The sequence below is a fragment of the Strix aluco genome, chromosome 7, assembly GCF_031877795.1.
Source record: "Strix aluco isolate bStrAlu1 chromosome 7, bStrAlu1.hap1, whole genome shotgun sequence".
Lineage (NCBI taxonomy): Eukaryota > Metazoa > Chordata > Aves > Strigiformes > Strigidae > Strix > Strix aluco.
The window spans coordinates 5,403,419-5,428,368 of NC_133937.1; the positions used below are offsets into that span (position 1 = coordinate 5,403,419).

Below are 24,950 nucleotides of genomic sequence, written 5' to 3' on the forward strand. Positions count from 1 at the left end.
TATTTGATCTGGGGAAGCAGATGGTTACCCATACAGTTATATTTTAACTTCCATTTATTTCCTATTTTCTTACTTGAATTGTTGTATAGCTTTTAATGCATGAAACCTTCTTGATGTTTGTGGCAGTAGTAGGGAATAATTTATTTGTAGAGAATCTTAAGTGTGGAATTTTATATCGATATTTATGAAGGGAAAAAACTGGGTAGGTAAGGGTCTATCTCTGTATTCAAGTCAGTTTGTGAGAGAGATCAGCTAAAATGAGAGGGAGAAGATGATGAGAGAAGCCGCTGACAACTCCTAGCTCCAGCTATGTATTTGTACGCTGTAGACAGAAGACTAGAAAGTTCTAATGTTGGTAAAGCTTTAAAAATTACTCTTTTTTTTTCACTCAAGGGAATAATGTGTTTCGGAAGTGCATACCATAGTAGTGCTGTTTTGCATCGTCTTTTTTTCCACATGGCTCTCTATACAGAATGGATGGCTTCATCTTCTATTCCCATATAAAACTAGCCAGTGGTTGTGCCACTACTGCTGAATTAGGCAAAATGTCCACACTTCTGTTGTTCAACACCAAAATACTTTCCTGTCCACATAAAGTCGAGTTCCTTTAATGTCAGCCATAGTCTCCCATGTGAGCAGGCTTCTTTCCTTTTTTGAACAGTGCAATTTTAGTCTTGCCAGCATCACATGTCTTACCACAAAAATGTGTTTACTGAGTTTCTTCTCTGGCTGCTTACTCCATTCAATCTGGTGTGTGTCTTTGCTGGGAAGGAATTGTTCTATTTCTGCTTCTTTTTTTTTTTCTCTTTTAACATCTTCAGTAATGTGTGACAGAATGATAAAAAGTCAAAGTTCTATTGACTTCTTAATGTTTCATGGCAGAGGTGGATAGTCACTGCCACATGGCTCATGCCACAAGAGAACCCACTGACATAAAAGGGACCATTCTGAAGCAAGTTCGGTTTGGTGAGGACAGGGAAATGAAAATTTAGCTCCCAATTGTAGTAGGAACAGTATTTTATGATAAAACAGTCTTGTGTGGGTTTCAATGCTGTGTTTGAAACATCCAGTGTTGGCAATTGTTGGAGATGGAGTACAGGCTAAATGAACACTGACTTACAGAAGCTTCTACGTCGTTATATATGTATGAAATTTGTCGGCTGTAAGAGGAGTGGCCAATGTCTTTTGTACTGTTTGTGAAAAATCTACTTATGATATTTTTCATTGGTACCCTATTACATTTTTACATACGTATTTTCATAATCCTAGATGCACCCTTCTAAAATGTTTTTAGTATGTTTTACATGAGAGAACTAAAATTGGGTAGTTTTCTTTCCTAGAGTTTCAGTACTTCTAAACAACCATATTATTCACTTCACGATTTCCATTTGAAAATGAAAACAAACAATAACTGAAAATCATAAAAGAATGCAAAGTATCATTCAGGAAAAACTCCAACACTGCAAAGAGTGCAATTAAGTTTTCTTCTTCCATACTTTAATTTAGTTCTCTTAATAGCAGTGAGAACTGAATTCTTCAGTTAACTCTTGGAATAAATTAGTGTGGCATAACACTCTCCAAAATGCCTACGTAAAAAGACTCTAGTCCTTAAGGAAGGTGGTATATTTTCCATATTTATTTAGTCTCTGCCCTGGCTGTTGAACTTGCCAACAATGGTATTAGCCGTAATGGTGTCTTTTTGTTGACGTCTAATTAGGAAATGGACTGAGATAGAGTAATTTCAGCATATGCTACTGAATATCCTTCAATTTATAACAATTTTTGGTCATGCCTATCTGAGCCAGATTTAAATACAGTTAAATATTTTAATGAATCTTAACTTTGCTCTTTTCAAAGTCCTTAACTATAATTACTATACTTTAAAACTCCCTTAGGAGTTCAGTTTTTCTTCATGTGGACTTGCTCCAACAAAAAGACGTTATATTCATACAGTTGCTGCAGCATAGAAAGTAGACCTTGTCTTTGTTGTATCAGCTTTAATATTCTCAATGTTTGCATGTTCATATGACTTGAAAATCAGCTCTCTTTAAAAGTCATTAGCAGTTTTTCTTTGAACTTGTTCTAAAATTTTAATACTTCTACCATTTTATCCTCTTCTTCACAAAGGCATGGATGTTACAGCTGTTATGAATCATTTAAAGATGAGAAATTTCATTGCCCTTTATTTGCATAACTCTGAGCTCTATAATTTTCATAGAATAAAATGAAGAAATTTAAAGGACTGATCCAAAATTGATTTTAAAAATAATAAAAGTAGTAACAGTAGAATAAACGAAACAAAAATCCTAACCAAGGAATTTTTTTGTTTGTATGCATTAAATGAAAGAAAGTGGTCCACAATCACCGAAGAACTCTGTAGAATATCAATCAGACCTTATTCAATATGGAAGTATTTCATGGGGACTTATCTATTTATGTATCTAATATTTTTCAAACCCATTTATCAAAGAGTGCCTACAGTTTTTAGTCTTGCTCACTCAGTAAAACAGGTTAATTCCAACACTCACATTCAAAGCATTTGAAACCATACTTACTTCTTCTGACAGAATGCAGTGTGGATCATTAAACTTTAATTTCCTCTGTGAATAAGCTGTGAATAAAAATAGAAAGGAAACAATGTCAATGTGACTAGCTGTCATATAAAGCCCTGTCTAGTGTTAGCTGTCACAGCTGCCATTCTGAGTGTATCTAGAAAAAAAGGTGAACTTTAGCTACATCCTTCCAGTTTATGTAGTCTGTAAGAGCACTGTTTTATGTACACTTTACTTAGACTTTGGAGTGTTACTGACTTTATATGAAGATTTTATTACATAGAGTACAATGCTGTAAATACTGAATATTTTTGTTACAAAAATATTGAAATGCAACTTTTAAACTAGAAATAACAAGTCAGTCTGTTAGGAAGAATTTGATAAACCTGCGAGGAATTTCATTCCAAATGTCCAAAATCCTACTTTTGGAAACATGAGATTAGCTTTTTTTTAAATTTCACTAATAAAGCAGAGAAAATTTTGGTTGTTTTATGGATTCTATAGGATTTCCATCCAGCGAAGTGTGTATCAAATAACGCATGTTAGAAGCCAGTACAAATTCTCGGTACTGATCATATTCTGGCACGGTACACTTCTAGCTATTTGTGGAATTTACAGCCTTATAAGAGTATGGTGGTGCGGTGCAAACGGCAAGCTCATTTTAGAGGTGACTTGAGAAAATAAAGTACATTATACTGATAAGAAAGTTTATGCTTCTTTAAACAACTTAATTTTTTTTTTTAAACAGGGAAGAGTTAAAATCAATAGCCACCTGTATATGAGTTTCCATATATATTTTTAGAGTCTGAAACCTCTAATCAAACGACTGAGTTGTGAAAAATGTAGTCAAAGGGCTATCTCATGTATTACATTCTGTGATTCAGATCTGTATTACCAGCCTCATTCATTATGGTTAGTAATGCTTGATATTATTTAATTAAGTGAATTAACAGAGTAATGGAATTGCTTGAATTTATTGATCAGAAGAGAACAGCAAGAAGGTACCAAGTTCTGAGAATTTCATTCAAAGTGCATTGGCAGTCTGTCTTTCTCTCATCTATTTCAGATCATGCTGAGCCAACATGTTTTATCTGCCTTTTTTCCCTTCTTGTCATGCTTGTAGATTTACTGTTTAAGTCTTCATATTTTTCATGAACGCCACAGACAGTGTGATTTTTATAAAATGCTTGCTTAGAGTTATTTAAAACTCTGCCAGAAAAAAAAAGAGTGAGAATGGCTACAGATAAGAAGTAACTTGTGAGCTTAGGCCCTGTGGGCATAGTGCTGCCCATTCCTCCCTTCCCTGCAGAGTATTCATCAGCATTAAAAATGTTTTGAACAGAGGAAAAACAGTATTAATATATAAGAAGTAAGTCATCTCAGGCTTACCTACACCTCAGATTTAGGTATGTGGTTTGACTGGCATAACTGCTTAAACTTGAATTTGACTGGCTACCCACATTACTTTCTGACTGTTTTGGTATTGTGGTATCATGCAGTAAAACATTAAAAAATGGAAAAAGGGCAAAAAAGAATGTAGGCTACCCTGGGGGTACAGGACCAGGTTGTGAAACTGAAAATGATCAGAATCATAGAATTAATTTAGGCTGAAAAAGAGCTTTAAGATCATCTAGTCCAACTGTAAACCTAACACTGCCAAGTCCACCACTAAACCATGCCCCTAAGCACCACATCTACATGTGTCTTAAGTACCTCCAGGGATGGTGATTCCTCCACTTCCCAGGACAGCCTGTTCCAATTCTTGACAACCCTTTCCATGAAGAAATCTTTCCTAATATCCAGTCTAAACCTCTCCTGGTGCAACTTGAGGCCATGTCTTCTTGTCCTATCACTTGCTACTTGGGAGAAGAGACCGACACCCACCTTTCTACAGCCTCCTTTCAGGTAGTTGCAGAGAGTGATAAGGTCTCCCCTCAGCCTCCTTTTCTCAAGGATAAACAACCTCAGTTCCCTCAGCTGCTCCTCATAAGACTGGTGCTCTAGACTGTTCACCAGCGTCACTGCCCTTCTTTGGACTCACTCTACCACCTCAGTGTCTTTCTTGTAGTGAGGAGACTGAAACTGAACACAGTAATCAAGGTGTGGCCTCACCAGTGCTGAGTACAGGGAGACGATCACTTCCCTGGTCCTGCTGGCCACACTGTTTCTGATATAAGCCAGGATGCTCTTGGCCTTCCTGGCCACCTGGGCACACTGCTGGGTCATATTCAGGCAGCTGTTGACCAACACCCCCAGGTCCTTTTCTGCTGGGCAGCTCTCCAGCCACTCCTGCCCAAGCCTGTAGCGTTGCACGGGGTTGTTGTGACCCAAGTGCAGGACCCGGCACTGAGCCTTGTTGAACCTCATACAATTGGCCTCGGCCCATTGATCCAGCCTGTCCAGATCCTTCTGTAGAGCCTCCCTACCCTCAAGCAGATCAACACTCTAACCCAGCTTGGTGTCTGCAAACTTACTGAGGGTGCTAAATCTAGGTAGACAACATCCACAGCCTTTCCCTCATCCGCTAAGCGGGTCACCTTGTCATAGAAAGAAATCGGGTTTGTCAAGCAGGATCTGCCTTTCATAAAACAGTGCTGACTGGGCCTGATCGCCTGGTTGTCCTGTACATGCCATGTGATGGTACTCAAGATGTTCTGCTCCATAACTATCCCTTACACTGAGGTCAGACTGACAGGCCCGTAGTTCTCTGGATCCTCCTTCCAGCCCTTCTTGTTTCATATTTGCTAACGTCCAGTCAGCTGGGACATCCCCTGTTAGCCAGGACTGCTGGTATATTGTTGAAAGTGGCCTGGTGAGCACTTCTGCCAGCTGCCTCGTACCCTTGGGTGGGTCCCGTCTGGCTCCATACACTTGTGTGTGTCTAAGTGGTGTAGCAGGTCACTAACCATTTTCCCTTGGATTATGGGGGCTTCATTCTGCTCCCCTTCCCTGTCTTCCAGCTCAAGGGCTGGGTACGTCGAGAACAACTGGTCTTACTATTAAAGACTGAGGTAAAGAAGACATTAAATACCTCAGCCTTTTCCTCATCCTTTGTCACTATGTCTCCCCCCTACCACAAATAAAGGACGGAGATTCTCCTTAGCCCTCCTTTAGTTGCTAATGTATTTATAGAAACATTTTTTTACTGTCTTTTACAGCAGTAGCCAGATTAAGTTCTACCTTTTTCCCACCTTCCCTTTGGTGGGCATGGGTCATTCATGACAAGAGAAATCTCTGAAAATAAGGAGTGTTAAGAAGATGACAGGAGTCTTTGGGAGAGGATTTGGCTTCTCCTTTGGTACATACTCATATTTATTTTCTCATCAACCAGCAGAAATGGATTCTTGGTCAGTATATGGTACATGGGATGCAGTTGTTTGTAATCAGGGCTACAGTGTTTATCGCTGCACTCTGCAAATTCTGTGGCAGCCTCTAATGTGCAATAAATGACGGAGCAGCTCCTAAAGAATTACTTTTAAAACTTGGGCTTTTCAAAGTGAACATCCCTTTGAGAGCAACAGGAACCTGGATCCACTTCTGTTCTTGGTATAGTGGCTTCCTGACTGTTGCTTTGTAATTCCCTAATGACTCGTGGGTTTACAACCCCTAGGACTTCTCTTGAAACAGCCATATTCGTAATGACTCTCTTCTAACAAGCTGTTGCTAAGGAACAGACTCCCCAGTGGCTGCACTTCTGTTTATATAATATCTGGTTTTGGTCTTAGCATGGGAATCACTGAAAAAAAGAACATTATGCTTTTCTTGCCAGTCAGAAATATGGCTTTGAAGGGACCCTAACAGGCCAGCTTCAGGTTCTACTGTTGCAGAATTTCTTTGAAGGGAGCAAGTCTGAAGGCTCCTGAACCTTGTTTTGCCAGAGAACGAGAAACTGAAATGGAATATAGTGGCTGTATTTCCAAGCGAAAAACACAATTGCTGGGTTAAAAACACACTTAAATGAAAAGATTTCAAAACAAATCCAATCCTTGAATTTTGCAGTATGGAGCCTTCCCTTCAGTCTTATTTCTAGTTCAGTACCTCTCAGCAGATTCTTGTCTGCAACAGGCTCTTCAATGTCGTCTTTATATGCATTGAAATCTTTTCTTTGCTGTCACATTTAAGACTTAAGTGTGGGTCAGCTCCCTCAGGAATTTCTACTTATCAGGAATTTCCTAGTTTTGCTTCTGCTGCAGTCACCCTGTCTGCTGTTTCACTTTTTCCTTTCCTACCCAGTATCCTAGAAGGGTCTCCATGAGCAAAGCATGCTTGGTAGATTTGAGAGAGGATTATTTCCATTTCTTCCATAGTGTCTGCATGCTTTAGAGTGCAGTAAGAGCAGGCCCTCACCCTTAGTGGTGGCAGGACAGATAAATACGCAGCCTTCCTACTGCTCAGCCACTGCCTTTTTAATAGAATCGTGTGTCACAATAGCAAAGAAAAGTCATGCCCATCTACTGCACTCAAAAAAAAAAAAAAAAAAAAAAAAAAAAGGCAAAAGCAATAGGAGGGAATAAGTTGCCCTCTTAAAACTCCTGTCTGGGGGGGAGTGAGTTTTGACATCTCTTGAAAACTGTGCATGTAGGGGTGGGTAGATAGACCTGGGAAGGGAGGATATAAACTTTTTAATTATGAATTTAGACAAAGAGTTAAGGAGAAGGTTCCTAAAGCTGGGAAAAGCTGCCTTAGAAAACAGTGGTATATTGTTATATCCTTGAGATGATGAGAGAGAATATAAGCAGCAACCTGTCAGTTACACAAACCAGGAGAAAATAGTGATGAAAGCAAATTTACGTGGACTCACTTCGTCCTAAGCTTTATACAAACTGTTTGCACAACCCAGGTGTAAGGGGAGGGGGAGTGAAAGAAGTAGGGCTTATTTTAAACAGATAAGGCTTTCTTTAAGTAAGATGGAATTTTTCTGGTTTGGTTTAGCACACATAGTATGAAAGTTATTTATTTACTAAGTTTTTGTAAAAATAAATAATCGTAAAGTTGTGAGTAAGTTGAATGAAGTAAGTTGTAAGCCTAAAGCTTGGGGGGATCTATGATACAAAGATGGTTTGTAGCATCGGTTAACATGGAATGCATGAAGTCGCCAGTAGTACAACCAAGTTTGAGAAATCTGTATTGTGTCTGGTGATGAAGTTTGAAAATTATTTTGGGAAAGTTGGAAGGTGGGATATTAGAAAAGCAGACAGCTATTTTAAATTATTAGTTGGACTATGTAAATGCCTGCATGCTCCAATCAGTGATTAGAACTCCATTGCAGTAGATTCTCTTTGAATTTATCAGGAAAAAAAGAGCATTGCTAAATTGTTTCCTTCTGAGTAGTTATTACTGTGTTTTGCTTCTACAGCAGCACTTACTTAACATGAAGTGCAGTGCTTATAAAAGAATAATATGGAAGTGACGCTCTGAAATTTCCTTCTATTGAGCACTAATCTTGGAAGGCAAATTCTAGGTTGGTAAAATAACCTTGGAAAATCAGTTTCTCTTGGCAGATTATTTATTGGTAGTATAGTAATGAAGTCAGTGTAATGTAGAATAGCTTGTCTGATCAACGATTATTTGTATCTCAAGCATGCACAGATCATTCTGATCTAGAGAAATGTATTTTATAACTCTTGCTTTGGGAGGCAGAAATGTGGAAATGCATGCAAAACAAAGTATCTGCTTTATCGTCAAAACGCATGTCTTCAGACCTTCTTAAAATGAGAGCAAAATAATCTGATATTTTCTGAACGGAAAAAGCTATGTGACCTACTCTCTATAAACCTCTCCAAAGAGGCATGTTGCCCATTTCATTACAGCAAAATATTGGGAGAGCAACTATTTTCTTGTAAATATGTGTGTTCAGTAATCAGAATTTAAGAAAGGTTTTGAATGTATCTCCTGGTGATTTAGTACATTTAGTATAATTTAGTCTTTTAAAGAAGCAGTATGTTATTAAAACAGGAAGGTATTTTTTTAATGAACAGCTTCCTTATGTCAGAATGGAAATAAAATTTGCTTCTCATCCTTAATTCAACTCCTATTAATCCATATGAAAAGAAAGAGAAATACTTCACAAATGGAAAAAAATAGTTCAGTCCTACTTTGCTGTCCTGCACAGTGGAAGATGATAATATTGATATTCTGAAAAACAAATACTCTCACTTCTGCAGCTCTAGACAAACCAGAAGAGAGCCATTACTCCTTATTCTTGAATAACAGACTGGCTTTTTGCAGCATTGGCCCTAGGTCTGAACCAAGTATGCAGAAGGAAACCAAGTAGAGGATGCGCAGCAGGACATTTGATTACGTCAGCCTTATAAACTTAGCTAGACTCCCAGGCAAATGACATTAAAGGTATGTGGTTTGTCAAATAGCATCACTTACACCCTAAAGAAGCAGTATCTGCTGCCTCCCATACCTCTTTCTGTTTATATGGAGACTGTAAGTACTCCATATTTAAGGATGTTTCCTCCCATATCTCTGAATTGTAAGCAGTGAAGTACTTTGCAGTGCGTGTTTATAGTCTCATGTTTTTGTGGCCTGGTGTCCTGTTTAGCTGACAAGCCATTAATTTTCATGGACCATATTGAGGTTCCCAGGGATTCAAGGGAACCCCATTAAACTTGGAGAGAAATTTGTCCACCTCAGAGCAAACAAGCCTAAATTTGTCTAGTGCAGAAGCTATTTCCTTGGGATTCCATAAAGGATGCTATGAAGTGTAGCTGCAAAGCTATATTGTCAAAATGTAATAATTAAACTAGACTTTAAAAATCAGACATCACTGCCTTTAATATCATTACTTATTCTACAAATACTCATATTATGAATCAGTTTGCAACAGCTGAACATGGTAGCAACAGTGAAGAGTGTTCAGTGAATAGTGACCAGAACCTTAACCTTTTACAGAAGGATGCAGAGTTAAGCTACATAAAGAAACTTCTAAGTCTTTATTAAGTTGGATAAATTAATTTGAATGATCAAGCACAGGAAATTTTAACTTAAGTAGTATCAAAATTTTAGTATGATTTCCTGTTGAAACATTATGCAACCACTCTGTTTATGCCTCAGCTTCTTCTCTTTGAACTCATTGCCTCATTTCCATTACATATGACAGAAGAGCAGAAGTTCCAAGGTTCCTGAAATCAGGTAGATGGATAGCAGTCAAAAAGGCTACATCAGGAGCTAACAAAGACACCAGAGGATTCTCAGCCCTTATCAACAGCTTTACTGCAGAAGAAACCTCAGTCAGAGCTCACATCTCTTCTCTGACATTACAATGAATAAGCTGTGAGACTATAGGAAGTTTAGTCCTAATGCTTACAGTTATACTTACTGATTAGATAGAACCATGATCGCTATCTGAGGGGAGGTTGCAGGACTTTTCCATACTAACCAGGGACACCATACTTACAAAGAGGCCATATTAATAACACTCTTCTGGTCTATCCACATTTGGGATCTTCATCACTTTCAGAGTTCTGATGGTATGCGTTGCTTCGAGATATCTAAAGTGGGTCTGTGAGAGCTGCTCCACTTAGTTTAAGACATCCATTGTGCATTGGTTTTCAGTCAGATAAGCACACAACCTTCATTCATCAATGTCTTGATGGTGCATGTTCAGGACATAGCATCAGCTGTGCTATCCACCTTGTGTGTTTTAATGCCTGGGTGCTGGGCTCTAGTTTTACAGTTGTTGATTCTGGTTTGTTTGGGGTTTTTTTTTGTGTTTTTTTTTTGTTTGTTTGTTTTGGGTTTTTTTTTTTGTTTTTTTTGTTTTTTTAATTGTGAAAGGAATGTTGTAATGTTGTAATGTGTTCTTGTGTTTTGAAAAGTTATAAAGTTGTCCATGCAGTATCTGTGCTATGAAGTAACCTGACAAACAGAAGAAGCTCTTTGGAATTGTTGAAATATTGGTATTTCTGCTCTACTTGTGGTCCAGCTTTCCTCAGAGGACCAGTCCAGCTAGTTACCCAGTAGTGCTGCAGAGAGCAAAAGTAGTAAAAGAATGCTACTTCTCAACTTCCAGAAACAATGTTCAAAGTACTTTGAAAAAGTGACAGGCAAAAAAGAGCTTCTGTGGATCTCTTCTGATTATTTACATTTGGTTATTGGTGAGCGAGAGAAAAAAATAGTACCTCTTTTAAGTATTTAGTATAGAATAGTAATTATTTACACTTCTAGACAGTAAAACTGTTGGTGAGAGAGGTTTTCTTGCCATTCACCCAAAATGGTGGTTCAGACCAATGGCAGAATGATACAGGAAGGTCCAGATGTGGTTTTAAGCTTAAAACATGTTCTGATAACCTTTGTATGTTCAAGGCACATTTTTCTGATTTCCCATTGCTGGCAGTGAAAAGAGCATATGTATATTTTCTTAAAATTGCCTGTTTGGGTTTTATTTACTTTTGAGTTAAATTTTTAAAAAGTGTTTTTCCTTGCATCTAAAGACAGACTTCTTCTAAGTGGATGTCCTGGCCATTACCCATCTATTTTATTGAAGTATATTACCCTTACAGTTACACATGTGGTTTGTATTAACTCATCCTCACATGCTGGTTCTTATATCTCTTTCCAGAGAGGCAAATGCATTATTAATGTTTGGATTGCTTCAGGACATGAGGAAGTGAGTGACCTTGCTAGTAGAGTTCCTGCCAAAGGAAAAATTGAAGCTATGGGATTAAGTACATCCTTAAGAGGATGATGATGATGATTCTACAACTGTGTTGTAGTCTAACATGTTCATGATTTAAAGAAAAAAAAAAAGATGGTCAAATATGACTGTACTTTATGTCCACTTAGTGAGTTTGGGAATTACTCAACCCCATGACAGGGTGCAGCAGCTTTGGAGTAATTTCTGGAGAACTGTCATGATTTGGAGCTGGGGGTGTATGATGAACTTGTACATATATATTATGAACAGTTTCTTACACACTTATAAAGAGGGAGCACTATGGATATATTTTGGTCAGCTTAAACTGTACTCAGGTCTCGCTTGTAGATGTAATTAAATGGCTTACACCTAATAGGGATACCCTGGGGTGGGAATTGGTAAGAGCAGGCATTGCAAATTCAAGGCTTTCAGAGCAACTCTGGAGCAGAGATAAAATCTGAAACCAACAGATCCTGCAAAAGGTGAAAGATAATGAAGTCAAACAGGAAAGAATAGAGAGTCTTGAAGTTTTGTCTTAACATTTATGTTCTGTTACTCATGTTGTTACAGAATTGGGTGAAGTATACTTTGGGTGACAAAGCCTTCTTTTAGCTTTTGTTAGCAAACATTTCAGATGCAACTAGAAAGTCTCCAGTTAACCTCTAGTGGTGCTGAATGAGGTATAGTAAGATAAATTACAAATAGATATAACCACTGCCTTAACTTGCTTCTTGGCTATCAGAGCAGTGAGACTGAAATAAAGTCTGCAACATGGCAAACAAGAAGTGCTAACTTGCCTGAAGACTCCAGGATGTATCTGTTGTAAACTGTCAGCTGAAATCCACTGCAGCTGCTTATTATCCTCAAAGAGGAATTAGCCAGTGGCACTTCAATGGTGTGTACAACTCGGGCTTGATCTCAGTCAGATGTCCACAGAAGGAGTCACGCTGTGCAGCAGTCTACATTCACAGTCAGCACTAGCTGTCTATTCTGCTGTCAGCTTTTTAAAGAGGGACTGAAGATAAATGGAGGATTTGTTTTCCTTCTACTCCTATGGTTAATTTTTCCAATTCAGTGACTGTAATTTTAGCAAAGGTATAGAGAAGTGCGTGCTGTAGTTACTACTGAAGTGCTTGGTTTTCCAGAACAGACTGGAAAGCAGTCCATTTGTTTTGGTCTTTTGCCTCATTCCCTGGACATCAGCACCACATGCAAGCTTATAGTAGGTGCTTCATCTACAGGGCCTGTAACTGTAGTAAGCTAAGTCAGTATTTTGGATGCATTTAGAAGACAGGTAGTTTTTCCTGATTATATCAGTGTAAATAAATGTTTAGAGACTTGCTTCTGGTAGTAATCACTGTGATAACACAATATTTCTAAACTACTTACAGCTTTACAGCTGTCACATACTTGTGAGGTGAAGAAGAATATTTACAGATGGGGAAACAGAAAAAGTCAGAGGAGAAGGTTCTTGATTTCTTGAAGGTAGCAGGGAAGCTGTACCTCCCGCTCTCCTTTTGCACAAACCTTAGCCTTTCTCTTACAGTTCCCTACAGCTGAGCTGGTATTGTTCATCTCTGAAAAATACCCATACTATTTTTAATAATAGTGTATGCATGAAAGAAGTTTTAAATTTAAAAGTAAGATCTGTAACGAAGTATAATTAACATTGTCACAGCTTTCACACAGAATGGGAGCACATTGCCTAAGGTGAGTATCCGGTCTTGCAAATTACTCTTAAGTAAATTAACTTGATAGGAGTACCTGTTTATATATAAGATCTACTGTTATGCTTGATGGAGTGAGGAGTTCATGGCCTGTAAAAAGTTGCATATGCTTTTATTAGTTGAAAAAGTTAAATCTATATGAACGTATTCCATCCTGTAACATGGCATAGAAAACAAACTTTAGAGGTTGTGTTGATTGCTAGTGTTTTGTCTTATGCAAGTCTGACCTATGAAGTTAGAGGATTTAATTTAATTAATCAGGGCATATGTACTCTGCTTTGAATTCTGGGATTGATTTCAAAACAAAATTGCAGGAATGTATAGAAGGCAGTATACTCAAGAGGTGACACAGCTCCGTACCATTAGTATTTAGTGGAATAAAATACAACAACTGTGTGAATGATGGTGTGTTGATTGTGGTGTTTTTTTTTTTTTTTTTTTTTACCATCACAGTTTCAAAGAACCTTTGAATCTTTAAGAAATATATCCACTAAAGCTGATCTACAGAAAACCTACCAGAAGTTTCGAAAAGATCTGGAAAATCTTGATTATTTGGCATACAAACGTCAGCAGGTAAGAACATGGAGGCTTGGTAGGAAGACATAGAATATTGGGTATAAACACGATGGGTGGTAAAACCAGTGCATTTGATAGAGTTATTGTTCTATCAGCAGGGTTTTATGCTTTGTGTAATGTTATCAGGTAAGCCAGTAGGCGGGGTGACAATTCTATTTAATGCATATGATATTGCACTACATGGTTTTTGATTTCTCAACAGAGAGAAAGATAGGTAAAGCAAATAAGTGAGACATAGCAGACTATTAAACTTTGCATTAACACATAACTATATATTTTTTTTTTAATTAAAGAGTATCAGAGTACTGTTTAGATTTTTTTACTTGCAAAATGAACTAAATCCACATAAGTTAATAGATTCAGATATTGACTGTGCACGCAAACCACTAATTTTTTATTCTTTAGAAATGAATTTACATATCTAGATTGCATAAAACTTTAAAGTGTATGCGGTCTTTGACTCGTGATTGCAAGGTCAAGGTCAAATTAAATTGTTAACGTGTATTTGATGTTACACATACTTTCTGTCACTTATGCGTGCCTTCTGTGAAAATGTCAGCTCTCATAATAGGTCTTCACTTATTTTTTGTGTTCTTGGTAAAATAAGACTGCCTCTTTCAGAGCATACTGATGAAATACGCTAACATTTCTACATGGGGGCTGTTTTGGTTTGTATTTTTCTGAATTCTGTCGCTTGGTGTCAGTGTTGTCAAACACTTCATTTGCTTGGGGGCAGGTCACTTACAGTTGTTTATATCAGATAATTGATTAGATAGTTAACAATTAGGAAAGGGCTCAGGGACAGATGGTATCTGAACACATGAATATTTTATTCCTGAGATAGGTAGGTCAGGGAGCAATTGGCTTGAGTGAGTTTCAGTGTGGTGGGAGCTGTTATTCTGGTAGCGCTATAGCATCGTCCTTTGTGCCCTTTGACATGGGGCTGCCACCAACGAGAAGACAATGTTTTAACTGGCAACTAATGTGAGTTTATGTTATCTGATCTCATAATTATGTCAAACATAATAAATGTCACATCTGCAAGGGCTTGGAGAGTGTTTCTGAGCCAGGGAAGTGTAAATTCTATAATTACTTCTCAGGCTATCATCACACTTTTATTGGGATAGCTCTCCCTAGCCTGAATTCTCGCTCTTGACTTCGCAAAATTTCTTGTTATTTCAAGTAATATATGTCTGGTTCTTTAGCAGACTCTGAATATGCTTCAATAACATACTTAATTTCACCTTGAGAAGGACATCTTTTCTCCTGTTTTTGGATCTTTACTACTCTTCCCATTGCAGTACTTTGCACTTTCAAGCCATTTGGAGAATCTCAAATCCTTGTTTAATATCAGGCATGCATATATCTCCCCATGCTGTTTCTGTTCTATATTTAACTGTGTTGGCAGAAACTTTTGCATTTTGAGGTACTAAAGGTGTATTAGGTATAAAATCACTTCCTGCTTTCAATCACAGAGCAGAAAATAGGCTGTTCTATCTTCTGTTCTGTGATTGAATCTTTCTAAAATGTTATACAATGCTATTAAGAAAATAAACTAGGCAAAGGCTGAAATTCTGAAATTATTAAAAAACCCCAAACAATCCCCAAACCAAAACCAAATGAGGGAGACCAGAGATGTTCTCTGTGTCTTAGTTTTTACATTGTATACCTGATCAGTAGTTTTATGGTTTTCTTGAGTAGTATTTTCCCAGTTCTGATACTGAGATTTTCATCTCAATAGCATTTGCTGGACTATCTGCAGTGAGGGATTTGAAAAGCTGCCATATCTATTTATTATAGAAGATACTTTGAGTTGTTTTGTGCTTTGAGAAGAAAGTGGTCCCTCTGTCAAAAGATTAAGATTTGGTTTGATTACTGTGACCTGGATTCGGACTGAAGCTGTTCTGAATTTGTGACATTTGTATCTGAGTTTGTGGAGTGTGTGCATTTCATTGATAATGACTTATATGCTCTCTTATTAGACTAAGGGTATATTCATAGCCCCACTGGCAAAATGTTGAGTCACTACCATCTGTTTGGAGACAAACAATTGTATACAATATGAATATGAATCCATTCATGCTAAAGTAAGTGTTTTATGTAGTCAAAGTAATGAATAACTGCTTTTGAATGAAATATGGTTATCTGCTTCTGTCATTTTTTAGACATGAGACGTGAAGTGCAATATAGCAATGTAATTCTTCAGTGGTGAAGTTTACAGGACAGATGGAGAACTAAAACTGTGCTTTTTAAAGGATGTTTAAAATGACCCATGTTGATGCTGATTTATAAATACAGACCAAACTTCTATGAGTGGTAGAAGTATACAAGAGGCAAATATGTTTGGGATAATGGTTTATATTATGTCATTTTTAACTGGCAATTTTGAGAATGGGGTAGAAGGTCTTGAGTTTTTAGACAGCCAGCAGATTGACAACAGAAATGTCTCTTTAAAATGGGCAGTGAGGTCAAGAATTCAGTTCTGGCTTTCTTTATACAAAAACCCCACAGCTGTTAGCGTATGTTGGTCAAACTCAGAGTTTTCAGATTCTAATTTTGCAAATAGGCTGAGTGTATGTACCAGCTGACATGGAGCTGGTCAGGGTGGCTAAATTCTTTGGTGATTACAGAGGAGAAAAATGGGAAGTTCTTGGGCTCTAATGTTGCAAAGCTGAACTGTGTGGATGACATCTAGTATTGTGGGCAAGAAGCCTGAACGATGCTCTTTGCCATTCTTCTGTGTCCCAAACACAATATAAAGTATTGAATCGCATCTATATGCCAGGTCTAGTTATCGTTGCTGTACTGTTGCTGTCTGTGATGAAATCCCACCATATTCAAGTCTGCTGCCAAATATATTGCTGTCAGAGCTTTCCTTCTTACTGTTGGTTAGTGGAATACACATTTCCATCTCTATAGACCTGTCTCCAAGAAATGTATTTTTAATTTCTTGTCCATGAGATAGTCTGGCAATTCCTTTGAATTAAAACAAGCTGTTAATTTCCTTGATACTGACTGTCGTCTCTGAAATTTGACTTCAAAATAGCTCTGTGCCACAATAAGTAGTAAAAGTATTCTCCTGCTCTGTGACTTAATAGAATGTTTCTAATAAGAGTTAAGTAAGCTTTACACTGAGCATTGTTTAGTTTCAACCTAAATATTAACACATCTGCAATAGGAATATTTACAAGGGAAATGATATAGGACAAAATTTGGGTTGACATAGCGCTTAGGGATATGGTGTAGTTGAGAACGGTCAGTGTTAGGTTAATGGTTGGACTAGATGATCTTCAAGGTCTTTTCCAACCTAGACGATTCTGTGATTCTGATCCTGTGAAATGGGAAAGCACCTGGGGATAAGAGGGGCCTCAGTGATAGATCCCACGCTCTTCTTGGGATACTGTAGTAGGCGCATGCTTCCTTTTTTCTTATATAGGACCTTGCTCCTATTGAAGAGAGGTTGTCCATGTATTGTTCAGCTTGAACAGTACTGGTTTAAGGCCATTCATTATAATGATCTTATTGTAAGGTCATTTCAGGAGTGTTGGGCAATAGCTACAATAAAAATGGAATTATAATCAAATTCAGTGGTATTTAGCACCTGTCAAACTGAAAAATTGTTGCTGCTGCTGTTCTTAGTGTTAACAGTGCCTTTAGGATGCCTGTAGCAGTGCTGGCTGTAATCCAGACACTTAGGTTTTGCCTAGACGTCTCTGGCAATGTGGTAATCTAACAGTTGACAGTAGAACTTTAGTATGTGAACACGCACAAAAGCAGTATCATATTGCAAAGATATGCTAATTTGAGTTTGCTTGTTTGATTTTGATTGTATGCCCTCAAGGTAATTGTGTGTTAAAGGACTGAATCTATATGAAACTGTTTTGGTTGTTCCATTTTAAAATCTTTTTAGGATTGCTTCCTGATGATTGTTGTATTTAGAAATGTTTTAAGAAGTTGCATTAGAAACTGAAGGAATTAAGGGCTGTGTCAAAGATGTTTATGGGGCACACAGTAATTTACTTTGCTTATGGGAACTTAATGCTTCCAGGAGATGTAGCAGAGCCCTTAACCTGTTTTACTTCAGAGCAGTTCATTGTTATCAGTACTGCAGTTATCTTCATGATCATACAGATCAAATCTACATTTTAAAAGTCTTAATTTTGGAGTGATGACTTGTTTGTAGAGCCAAATGGTATTTCTCTTTGTTAAAATGGAATAAGTGCACTTTTATTCTCTACTTTTGATTGTTCACTTCGCTTTTTAAGATGGCATTATGTTGACCATGAGTTTTGTTCACTAAAGTGCTCTACTCCAGAAACTGGAGCCAAGTTTTCAAACGAGATTATCACCTATGAAGTGTCAGGTTTATTGTGTGACGAACACTTTAAAAAGTATGCTGAAAATTGGAGGGAGTTCAGGGTAGGGGTGAATTATTTGCTGTAAAGAAAACAAGCATTAACAAGGAAAACTTAAGGAGCTCAGTCATTGGAGTTTATCTGGAAAAAGTTTTGGCTTGGAAATATCACAAACAGAGGTGCTTAACTAAATCTTTAGTATGCAGAAGTATGACAAGATCCAATGGATGGAAGTCAGAAAAGTTCAAATCAGAAAACAAATGAATGTTTTTGACAATTAACTACTGAGATGTCTTACTTAAGAGGTGCAGTACATTAATCATTGCTTGTAGCCTTTATATCCATAATCCATGCCTTTCTAAAAGATGTGCAGTAACTGAGATGCAAATCAAAGGGCAGGAATTATTATGGAAATTTTTAACACTTGTGCTATTCAATGAACTGGAATGAGAATTCATATTTTTTTTTTTTCTAGACTTAAGAATGACAGTACATTTGGTTGGGTATTTGAGGGTAAAGGCAGAATTATGTGTTTTGAATTGCCATCCTGGATTAAGAAATGGGTGAGTTTTTTTACTTTTGTATTTACAACCCTGCCACTGTCGATTCTTCTGCAGGGTTGGATGTGTTGCGTTCTTGTTTAGGAATTTTCAAACAAGCCTAGCACTTTACTTTCGAGTAATTTTAAGAACATGTAGGCATTTGATTCCCGTAGGCTTTTCTGAAAATGCCTTCTTTCCTTCTTTAATATTTAGTCACACAATATAAATTATAAAATGAGTCTAGGTTGTATTTCCAGTATTCTAGCTTATTATCTCTCCTTGACGTAAGAACAACTATCTATCATGTTGCTGTTTAATTAAAATAATTGATTTATGCATTCATTTTAAAAAAACAGCAAATCAGTCTCAGTAGCTAAGAGAGTGAAAAATTATGACAATTCTGTTTCCAGCCACCTGACATTTCTTGGTAGTTCCATGATTAGAGCTCTGTCATTGAGCCATTGCTTCTGTCAGTCCTGCGGGTCTATATGGTTTGCTTAATGGGTGAAGAGGTTTTCTTTTCCCCTGCCCACCCGAAAGTGCTGATATTCCCATTTACAATTTTTTTTATTATGTATTCAGGGTGGTGGGGTGGAAGACTTTTGTATCGCCCATCAACTTTGCCACTGCATGCACCATAGTTTTACAGCTCAGCTCTTCAATTGGATATGTCTGTCTGTAGTGCTAGTCTTGCATGATTTTAAGCTGCAAGCAGTTCATATCTCTATGTGCACAATTCTTCTATCTGTGCATGGAATCCAGACTTCTAAAAAAAACTTGTCTTTTCCATTTGAAAGAAGGAAAAATCAAATGACAAGGACAAAAAAAAAAGGAGAAGTAGAGATTTTCTTTAAAAAACTGTTTAGCAGCTTCTGTTTTGGTTTGGGTTTTTGTGTGTGTGTATGATTATACAGATATCTGGTGCTCACTGTGCAGCTGCACGATGAGCAGGAGGAAGGTTTTGCTGGTCTTATAGATACACTTTTTACTTGTAGAAATCTGATCACCGAAATTAGGTAAAATAGACAAGAATCCTTAGGGTGCAAACCAGGAAGTATAGTTTACATAGTTGGTCACGTTAGCATCTAAGTGCCTGATACTTGTGCTGTGGTTAATGCCAAAGATGCCTTGATGCTGATGGCTTCAGAACCAGCCTGATGTTAGTCAATGTGATGAGGGAATAACAAGAAGCTGATTTTTAGTAAATAATTAAAAGTGTCACTATAAAGGGGTACTCTGATTTTTAAAAGTTATTGAAATTTCTGCTGAAAGTATGAACACTGATAAACTGAAGAGTGGGTGGGATTCCTCTTTTGGAACAATAAAGGTGTATCCAAAATTCAAAAAGGAACCATTTGTACTCAATTGCTTTTTCCACAGCTGTGATAAATGGATGAAATTTAAAGAAACAGGGAAGTATGTTTTTGTCATCCAAATGTAAAAGCAGAGAAGTAGTGACTCAAATGCTGCTGAAAATCCAGTCGTGAAGGTAAAAGTGTAATTGTCTTGCATGTCTTTGAAATATTCTCATGTGAGCTAGTGTAAGTGTTTTGGAATCTGGGGGAAATGGACAGAATTCTGGTTTATCTTGCATCCAGAGTGAGAGTTATGAGAAATAATATCTTTCCCCCTTTTTATATTGTTTGTGGAGGATGTAAGTAGTTAGTATGTAGTCTTCAACCTCCAAGATATGAAGTCAATCTATTATCTGAGGTGCCCGTGGCAAAAAGCCCTTAAAACTTTGATATTTTAAGGGAAAGAAATAAAAGCAGGGGGAGGGGGGGGGGGAAGTTCTGAAACACTTATATATTTTTCAGGAATAAAACCAGTGGTGCTGTAAGGGGGTTGAGATGTGTGGGGTTTATATAAACTTGCTTCTCACTTTCTTAAGAAAACAGAAGGGCATTTGTAGGTAGCCTGGCACTTCAGCAGAGGGCTAAAAAGGCTCCCCTCCCAATCTTTCCAAAGCTCAGTCTGTCACTGTTTCTATGAAACTGAATTGCTGTTTACCTGCACCCACGACGTCCTCCGTTTGGGTAAAAGATTCCAGTCTAGTCTTATCTCTGATAATTGTATCTAAAATGTCTTGGGAGCCAAGGATGGATGATACTTTAAGTTTAACCATGGAGTGCCCGGGTAATTTAAAAATAAACAAACAATACAAATTTGAGTATAAGGGCGGGAAGGAAATGAGATCTTCAGCTAGGAAATAAATTACAGTAAGAACTAAGTAACATTGAAAGGGCGTGACTTAAAAAGCTGTTAGAGAATTTTGAGTGCGTGCCATGGGGGACTTGCAAATGCCACTGATTTCGTACCTGAACATTTGGTATGGTACCATATATGTGTCCTATATGAATTTTAATGTGTGGGTATTTTATTTCAGTGGTATCTAGTGGCTCAGATTAAAACCCTATTCTTTCAGTCGCCTAGAAATTGATTATTTTTTTTCCCCAAATGAAATATTACTGATACTTTAGATGATATGTTTATCCTAATGTAGGACAAAACCAGAATTTGTGGAATGTAACAGAGTCAGAGTCTACAGAGTCTACCTACTTTTGCAACAATAATGATAATATGATAATTAGAGTATTCTGTTAGGCAGCAATGTCCTCTCAAGGAGCTAACAAAACTGTGTTTATATACAGCAGGAGTAAGATGAGCCTTGAAAGGAATAAATCATTTGGGGTTAATAGCTTTTGATTTCTCAGGAGAGTTTATTATAAAAGAGTGCAAAGTATTTGTCGAGTGTATTTTAACAGTTGACATCACAGATAAAGCAGAGTTAGGTAGTATAACTGTCTCATGTTGATGCTAGATGAAGCTGTGCTACGTGGCTGAGCTCCTCCAGCCACTTTTAAAAAACAGTGATTGATTACCCTGACCTGATTTAATCAGCTGCTAATTACCTGTGTCATCCTAATGAATTCTGTCCCACAATCCCTCAATGCTATGGTTAATGGCAACACTAGTTTCTCCTTACTGCTTCCCATTTACTTGCAAATGTTGACTGAAAGGATTGGCTATTCCCTAGCCAGGACAGTGCAGTGTACAGTGCAGTTTTAAGAGAGTTTAGATTTACTGCTCTAATCCCGACAGAGGAAGTAAGGAGTAAGATGGAAAGAAGGAAGTATGGTGAAAAAGGGAGGCAGATTTTCAGTGATGAACCAGGCAGCGTTCCAAGTGATAGGTTAAAGTTGACACCTTTAATTTCATTCTGCTGCTCCTGCTCTCTGGCAACGCTTCACTGGGCGGTTAAGTACAAACAGTGAAAAATGTTATTCTGCAGATAGTGTACTATTTTTTGAAGTAATAGTAGCTTTCAATTGGTCTTCAGGTCTGATCTATAACAGTGTATGTTTTAATTGTTTAGCCCCAATCAAAGAGGTGGGAAAGAATTTCTTTTGGATACAATCTGCTCTACAACCAAGGGTGTCCTTGATGAACGTTTTTACTAGAGTTTAATTTGTAACCCACTAATGGTTCAGGGTGTGGCTATTGTAATTGCTTGCAACCTCAGTAAGCATTTTGTGGGTTAGGCAATGTGGTGAATAAAGCAGGATCTTGTGTAGCAGAGTAGAATTTTAATGATGGAGAAATGGTCAGATGAGAAACTACTGGAGAGCCACTTCCATACAAGCCAGTATTTGGACTTCTCTTTGGTTTATATCAGGAAAATACAATGCAAATTTAGGATGAAGCAGAGATTCAAAGCAGAAACTTTCAGTGCTTGAAAGAGAAGCAAAGCGATTTAGAATTAATTTGATTAAGTCTGTGAGCCTTATTCCTTCAGCCTTTCCTAAGGCTAACTTCAGCCTTTCCTATTGCTAACTTCAAAGTGGTATTGGATTTTCTTGAGCAGGGACTGTAAGATCCTAATGATTAGGATTTTTAAAGAAAAAGGTATTCTCTGAGCTGCTGAAGATGCAGTGACATTAACTAGTCTTAAGTGCATATCTTGAGAATCTAGGATTAGAGAGTGGTTTGACAAAGTGACTACTTGCCCTTATTTCAGTGATAACTTTTCTGGCTTGAATAATTTGAGTTCCTCACACTTGCAGGGAAGAAAGAAATAAAGAGCCTCTGATATGGAGGAATAACTGTGGGTGGGACAGATACAGCGCTATAAAGTAGATTATATGATTTAGCTGAGAATAGAGGTGAAATAATGAATCTGTGTATTAAAATGCACTAAGGAATAATTCTGTGCTGCAGAGCCTATACTCTCTGAAATGGCAGTCATTATCTGTGACATTTCTGGTATGGATAACTGCTGGAGTTGGTTCGATTTTTTTTTTTTAATTAAAAAATTATGTTTGGGTATATATATATATTTTTTTTTTAAGAGCGTGAGACCCACATGCTGGCTGACTTCTACCCCAAAAATAGTATTTTTTCCAAATTCAGATTAAAGTTCCTGTTCTATTTGATTTGTGAGGCTTAAACCAACACGGTCTAGTGAGTTATATTTGTAATTCTGGGTAATGTGTCTCTTCTCTTGACAAAGGTTTTTCAAAGTGCTTCATTTTCTGGTCCACTGCAAAAAGGGAAAAATCTTGAAATCTCTGGGATGATTTTAGAATTACAAGTGGTCATCAACACTCCTGATGAACAAATACAGGAGAAATCAATACGTTGCTGCATTATTATGTCTAGTGATCCAAAATATGTTAATTACTTTAAATGGATGATTTTTAAAAAATTGGATTGAAACCAACTAAAGACAAGATTCTTGGTACACTGGCCTGTTAGTTGTAAAATCCTAACAGCACTGAAGTAATCACTGTGGTAGAATTCAGCCAGACACTGAGAGAAATTACGTTCTTTGACCTTAAAGTTATAAAAGGCATGCATTCATACCTCCAAATACTGATATCAAACAGGCACCTTTTGTTGTGGACTTTGGAAATCAACAAATTCAAACTGGTTCAGCATGCTCTAATATTTTAGAAAACCACAAAGAATTGCAAACCACTCCACTATCATTTCTGGAAGTTGCCTGGGTTTGTTTTCTTCTGATAATAGTCATGGCAGTCCGAGTTCACCTGGGAGTTCCTGGGCAGTCAGTGTGTGTCTGCATTGTGGGGTATCACATCGGGTTCCTGGGCGGTTTCTGTAGCTGAAGAGACACGACCTTTCCTGGAGAAAGATGAGATAATGTGATGTGGTGGCCGCAGGCTCCTGCTTAGTTCAGAACACAGTGGTAATTGAAGTAGTGTTTCCTTACAGATAGAAGATTGTGCTGATCTTGTTGCAGTGAGAGACAGCTTGCTTCGCGGCGCATACAGTGCATCAGATGATTGACAGGGTTTTGCCTCTGGGCTGATTAGCTGGGCTTCTCTGAGCCCCTTATGCATGTCCAGGATACACACAGAATGAGACACAGAAGCTGCATTTCTGTATGGCTTGTCTTGTCCACTTTATGATCCACATCTGAACTGTAATCAATGCAAATTTTGTCATCTGTACATGATCACCTCCTTACTCGTGAATTCTCTCCATAACAGAGAACGAGTCATAAATTTTAAGAAAAATCCCTGGATGAGTTTATAGTGCCTAATAAGATAATTTCTGTGTTAGCCAAATAGCTTTGAAGTATGCAGAGTTTTTGAGAATGATTGGAAATGGTAAGAGAGCAGCGGTTTGAGAAACATATTTGAACTGGGCATACTTCAAGTTTATATGACATATTTTCAGATCAATGGAAGCTCCTCTGAATAGAGGATTACTTTTTAGTAAACATCTGTATTGAGTCAATAATCCAAGGATCACAAATGATCCACTTTGCAGGGGACTTCTTTTACACTGTCCTGCATGCTTCCAATTAATACTTTGTTTTGTCTGATGTCTCTGTCACAATCAATATCGATAGATCTATATAAGCCAGGTGGTCTGTGGAGACTGTTTTGAGAATTACCATATGAGGTTGTCTACCTTCCATTTTATTTTATTGACTTCAATACTTAGTTTCTATATTCTGAGCTGGCTTTATTTATACTGGTTTAAATGTGAAGTAGTTTCAGGAAGTTAATAGTGTTATAAACTTACACCAAGGTCAGAATCTATTCTAATTGGACAAGAGCAATTTCAGTAAATTAAATGTTTTAAAACTAAATTGCTTGCCTCTTACTTTGAGGCCTGACTTTGTCTGCTACCAACACACAATTCATGTGAATTGTATTCAGAACAAATATTAAGAAGACACAGCAGTATTACTATTACTGTATAATTCACTTTGAGATAATGGAAAAACTTTTAAAAATTGTCTTACTTTGGTGGCATGGGTAGACTTATTCCACAGATATTTTTCTGTGCAGAGAGTACCAAGATGCTGTGTGTATGTGTGTGCTTTGTGGTTTTTTTTGGTTTTTTTTAATATCTGTAGTTGTAATTTTCTTTCCTTCCTGAATAGTTTTGTGTTCAGGAGAGACATAAAGCATTCTACCTTTTGGAAGAGTGCAAAGAATAGTAGAATCAAGAAGGCTCTATAATTCCCCATGTTTTAACACTCCCAGCTAAAATAAAAATTCTTTGAAATGTTCCAGGAGATA

General features: G+C 37.4%; 1 protein-coding gene across 4 annotated transcripts in view; it reads left to right on the forward strand.

Annotated features, from left to right (window-relative positions):
• Positions 1–24,950, forward strand: part of CTNNA3 (catenin alpha 3) — a 545,392-nt gene that overhangs the window by 28,557 nt on the left and 491,885 nt on the right. For 3 of the 4 annotated variants that reach the window (XM_074830309.1, XM_074830310.1, XM_074830313.1), the window contains exon 5: positions 13,377–13,496. In XM_074830309.1, the coding sequence (XP_074686410.1) occupies positions 13,377–13,496 (120 nt within the window). Of the gene's footprint in view, positions 1–13,376; positions 13,497–19,831; positions 19,886–24,950 lie in introns of those variants that run through there. The other variant, XM_074830311.1, reaches the window with a different exon arrangement.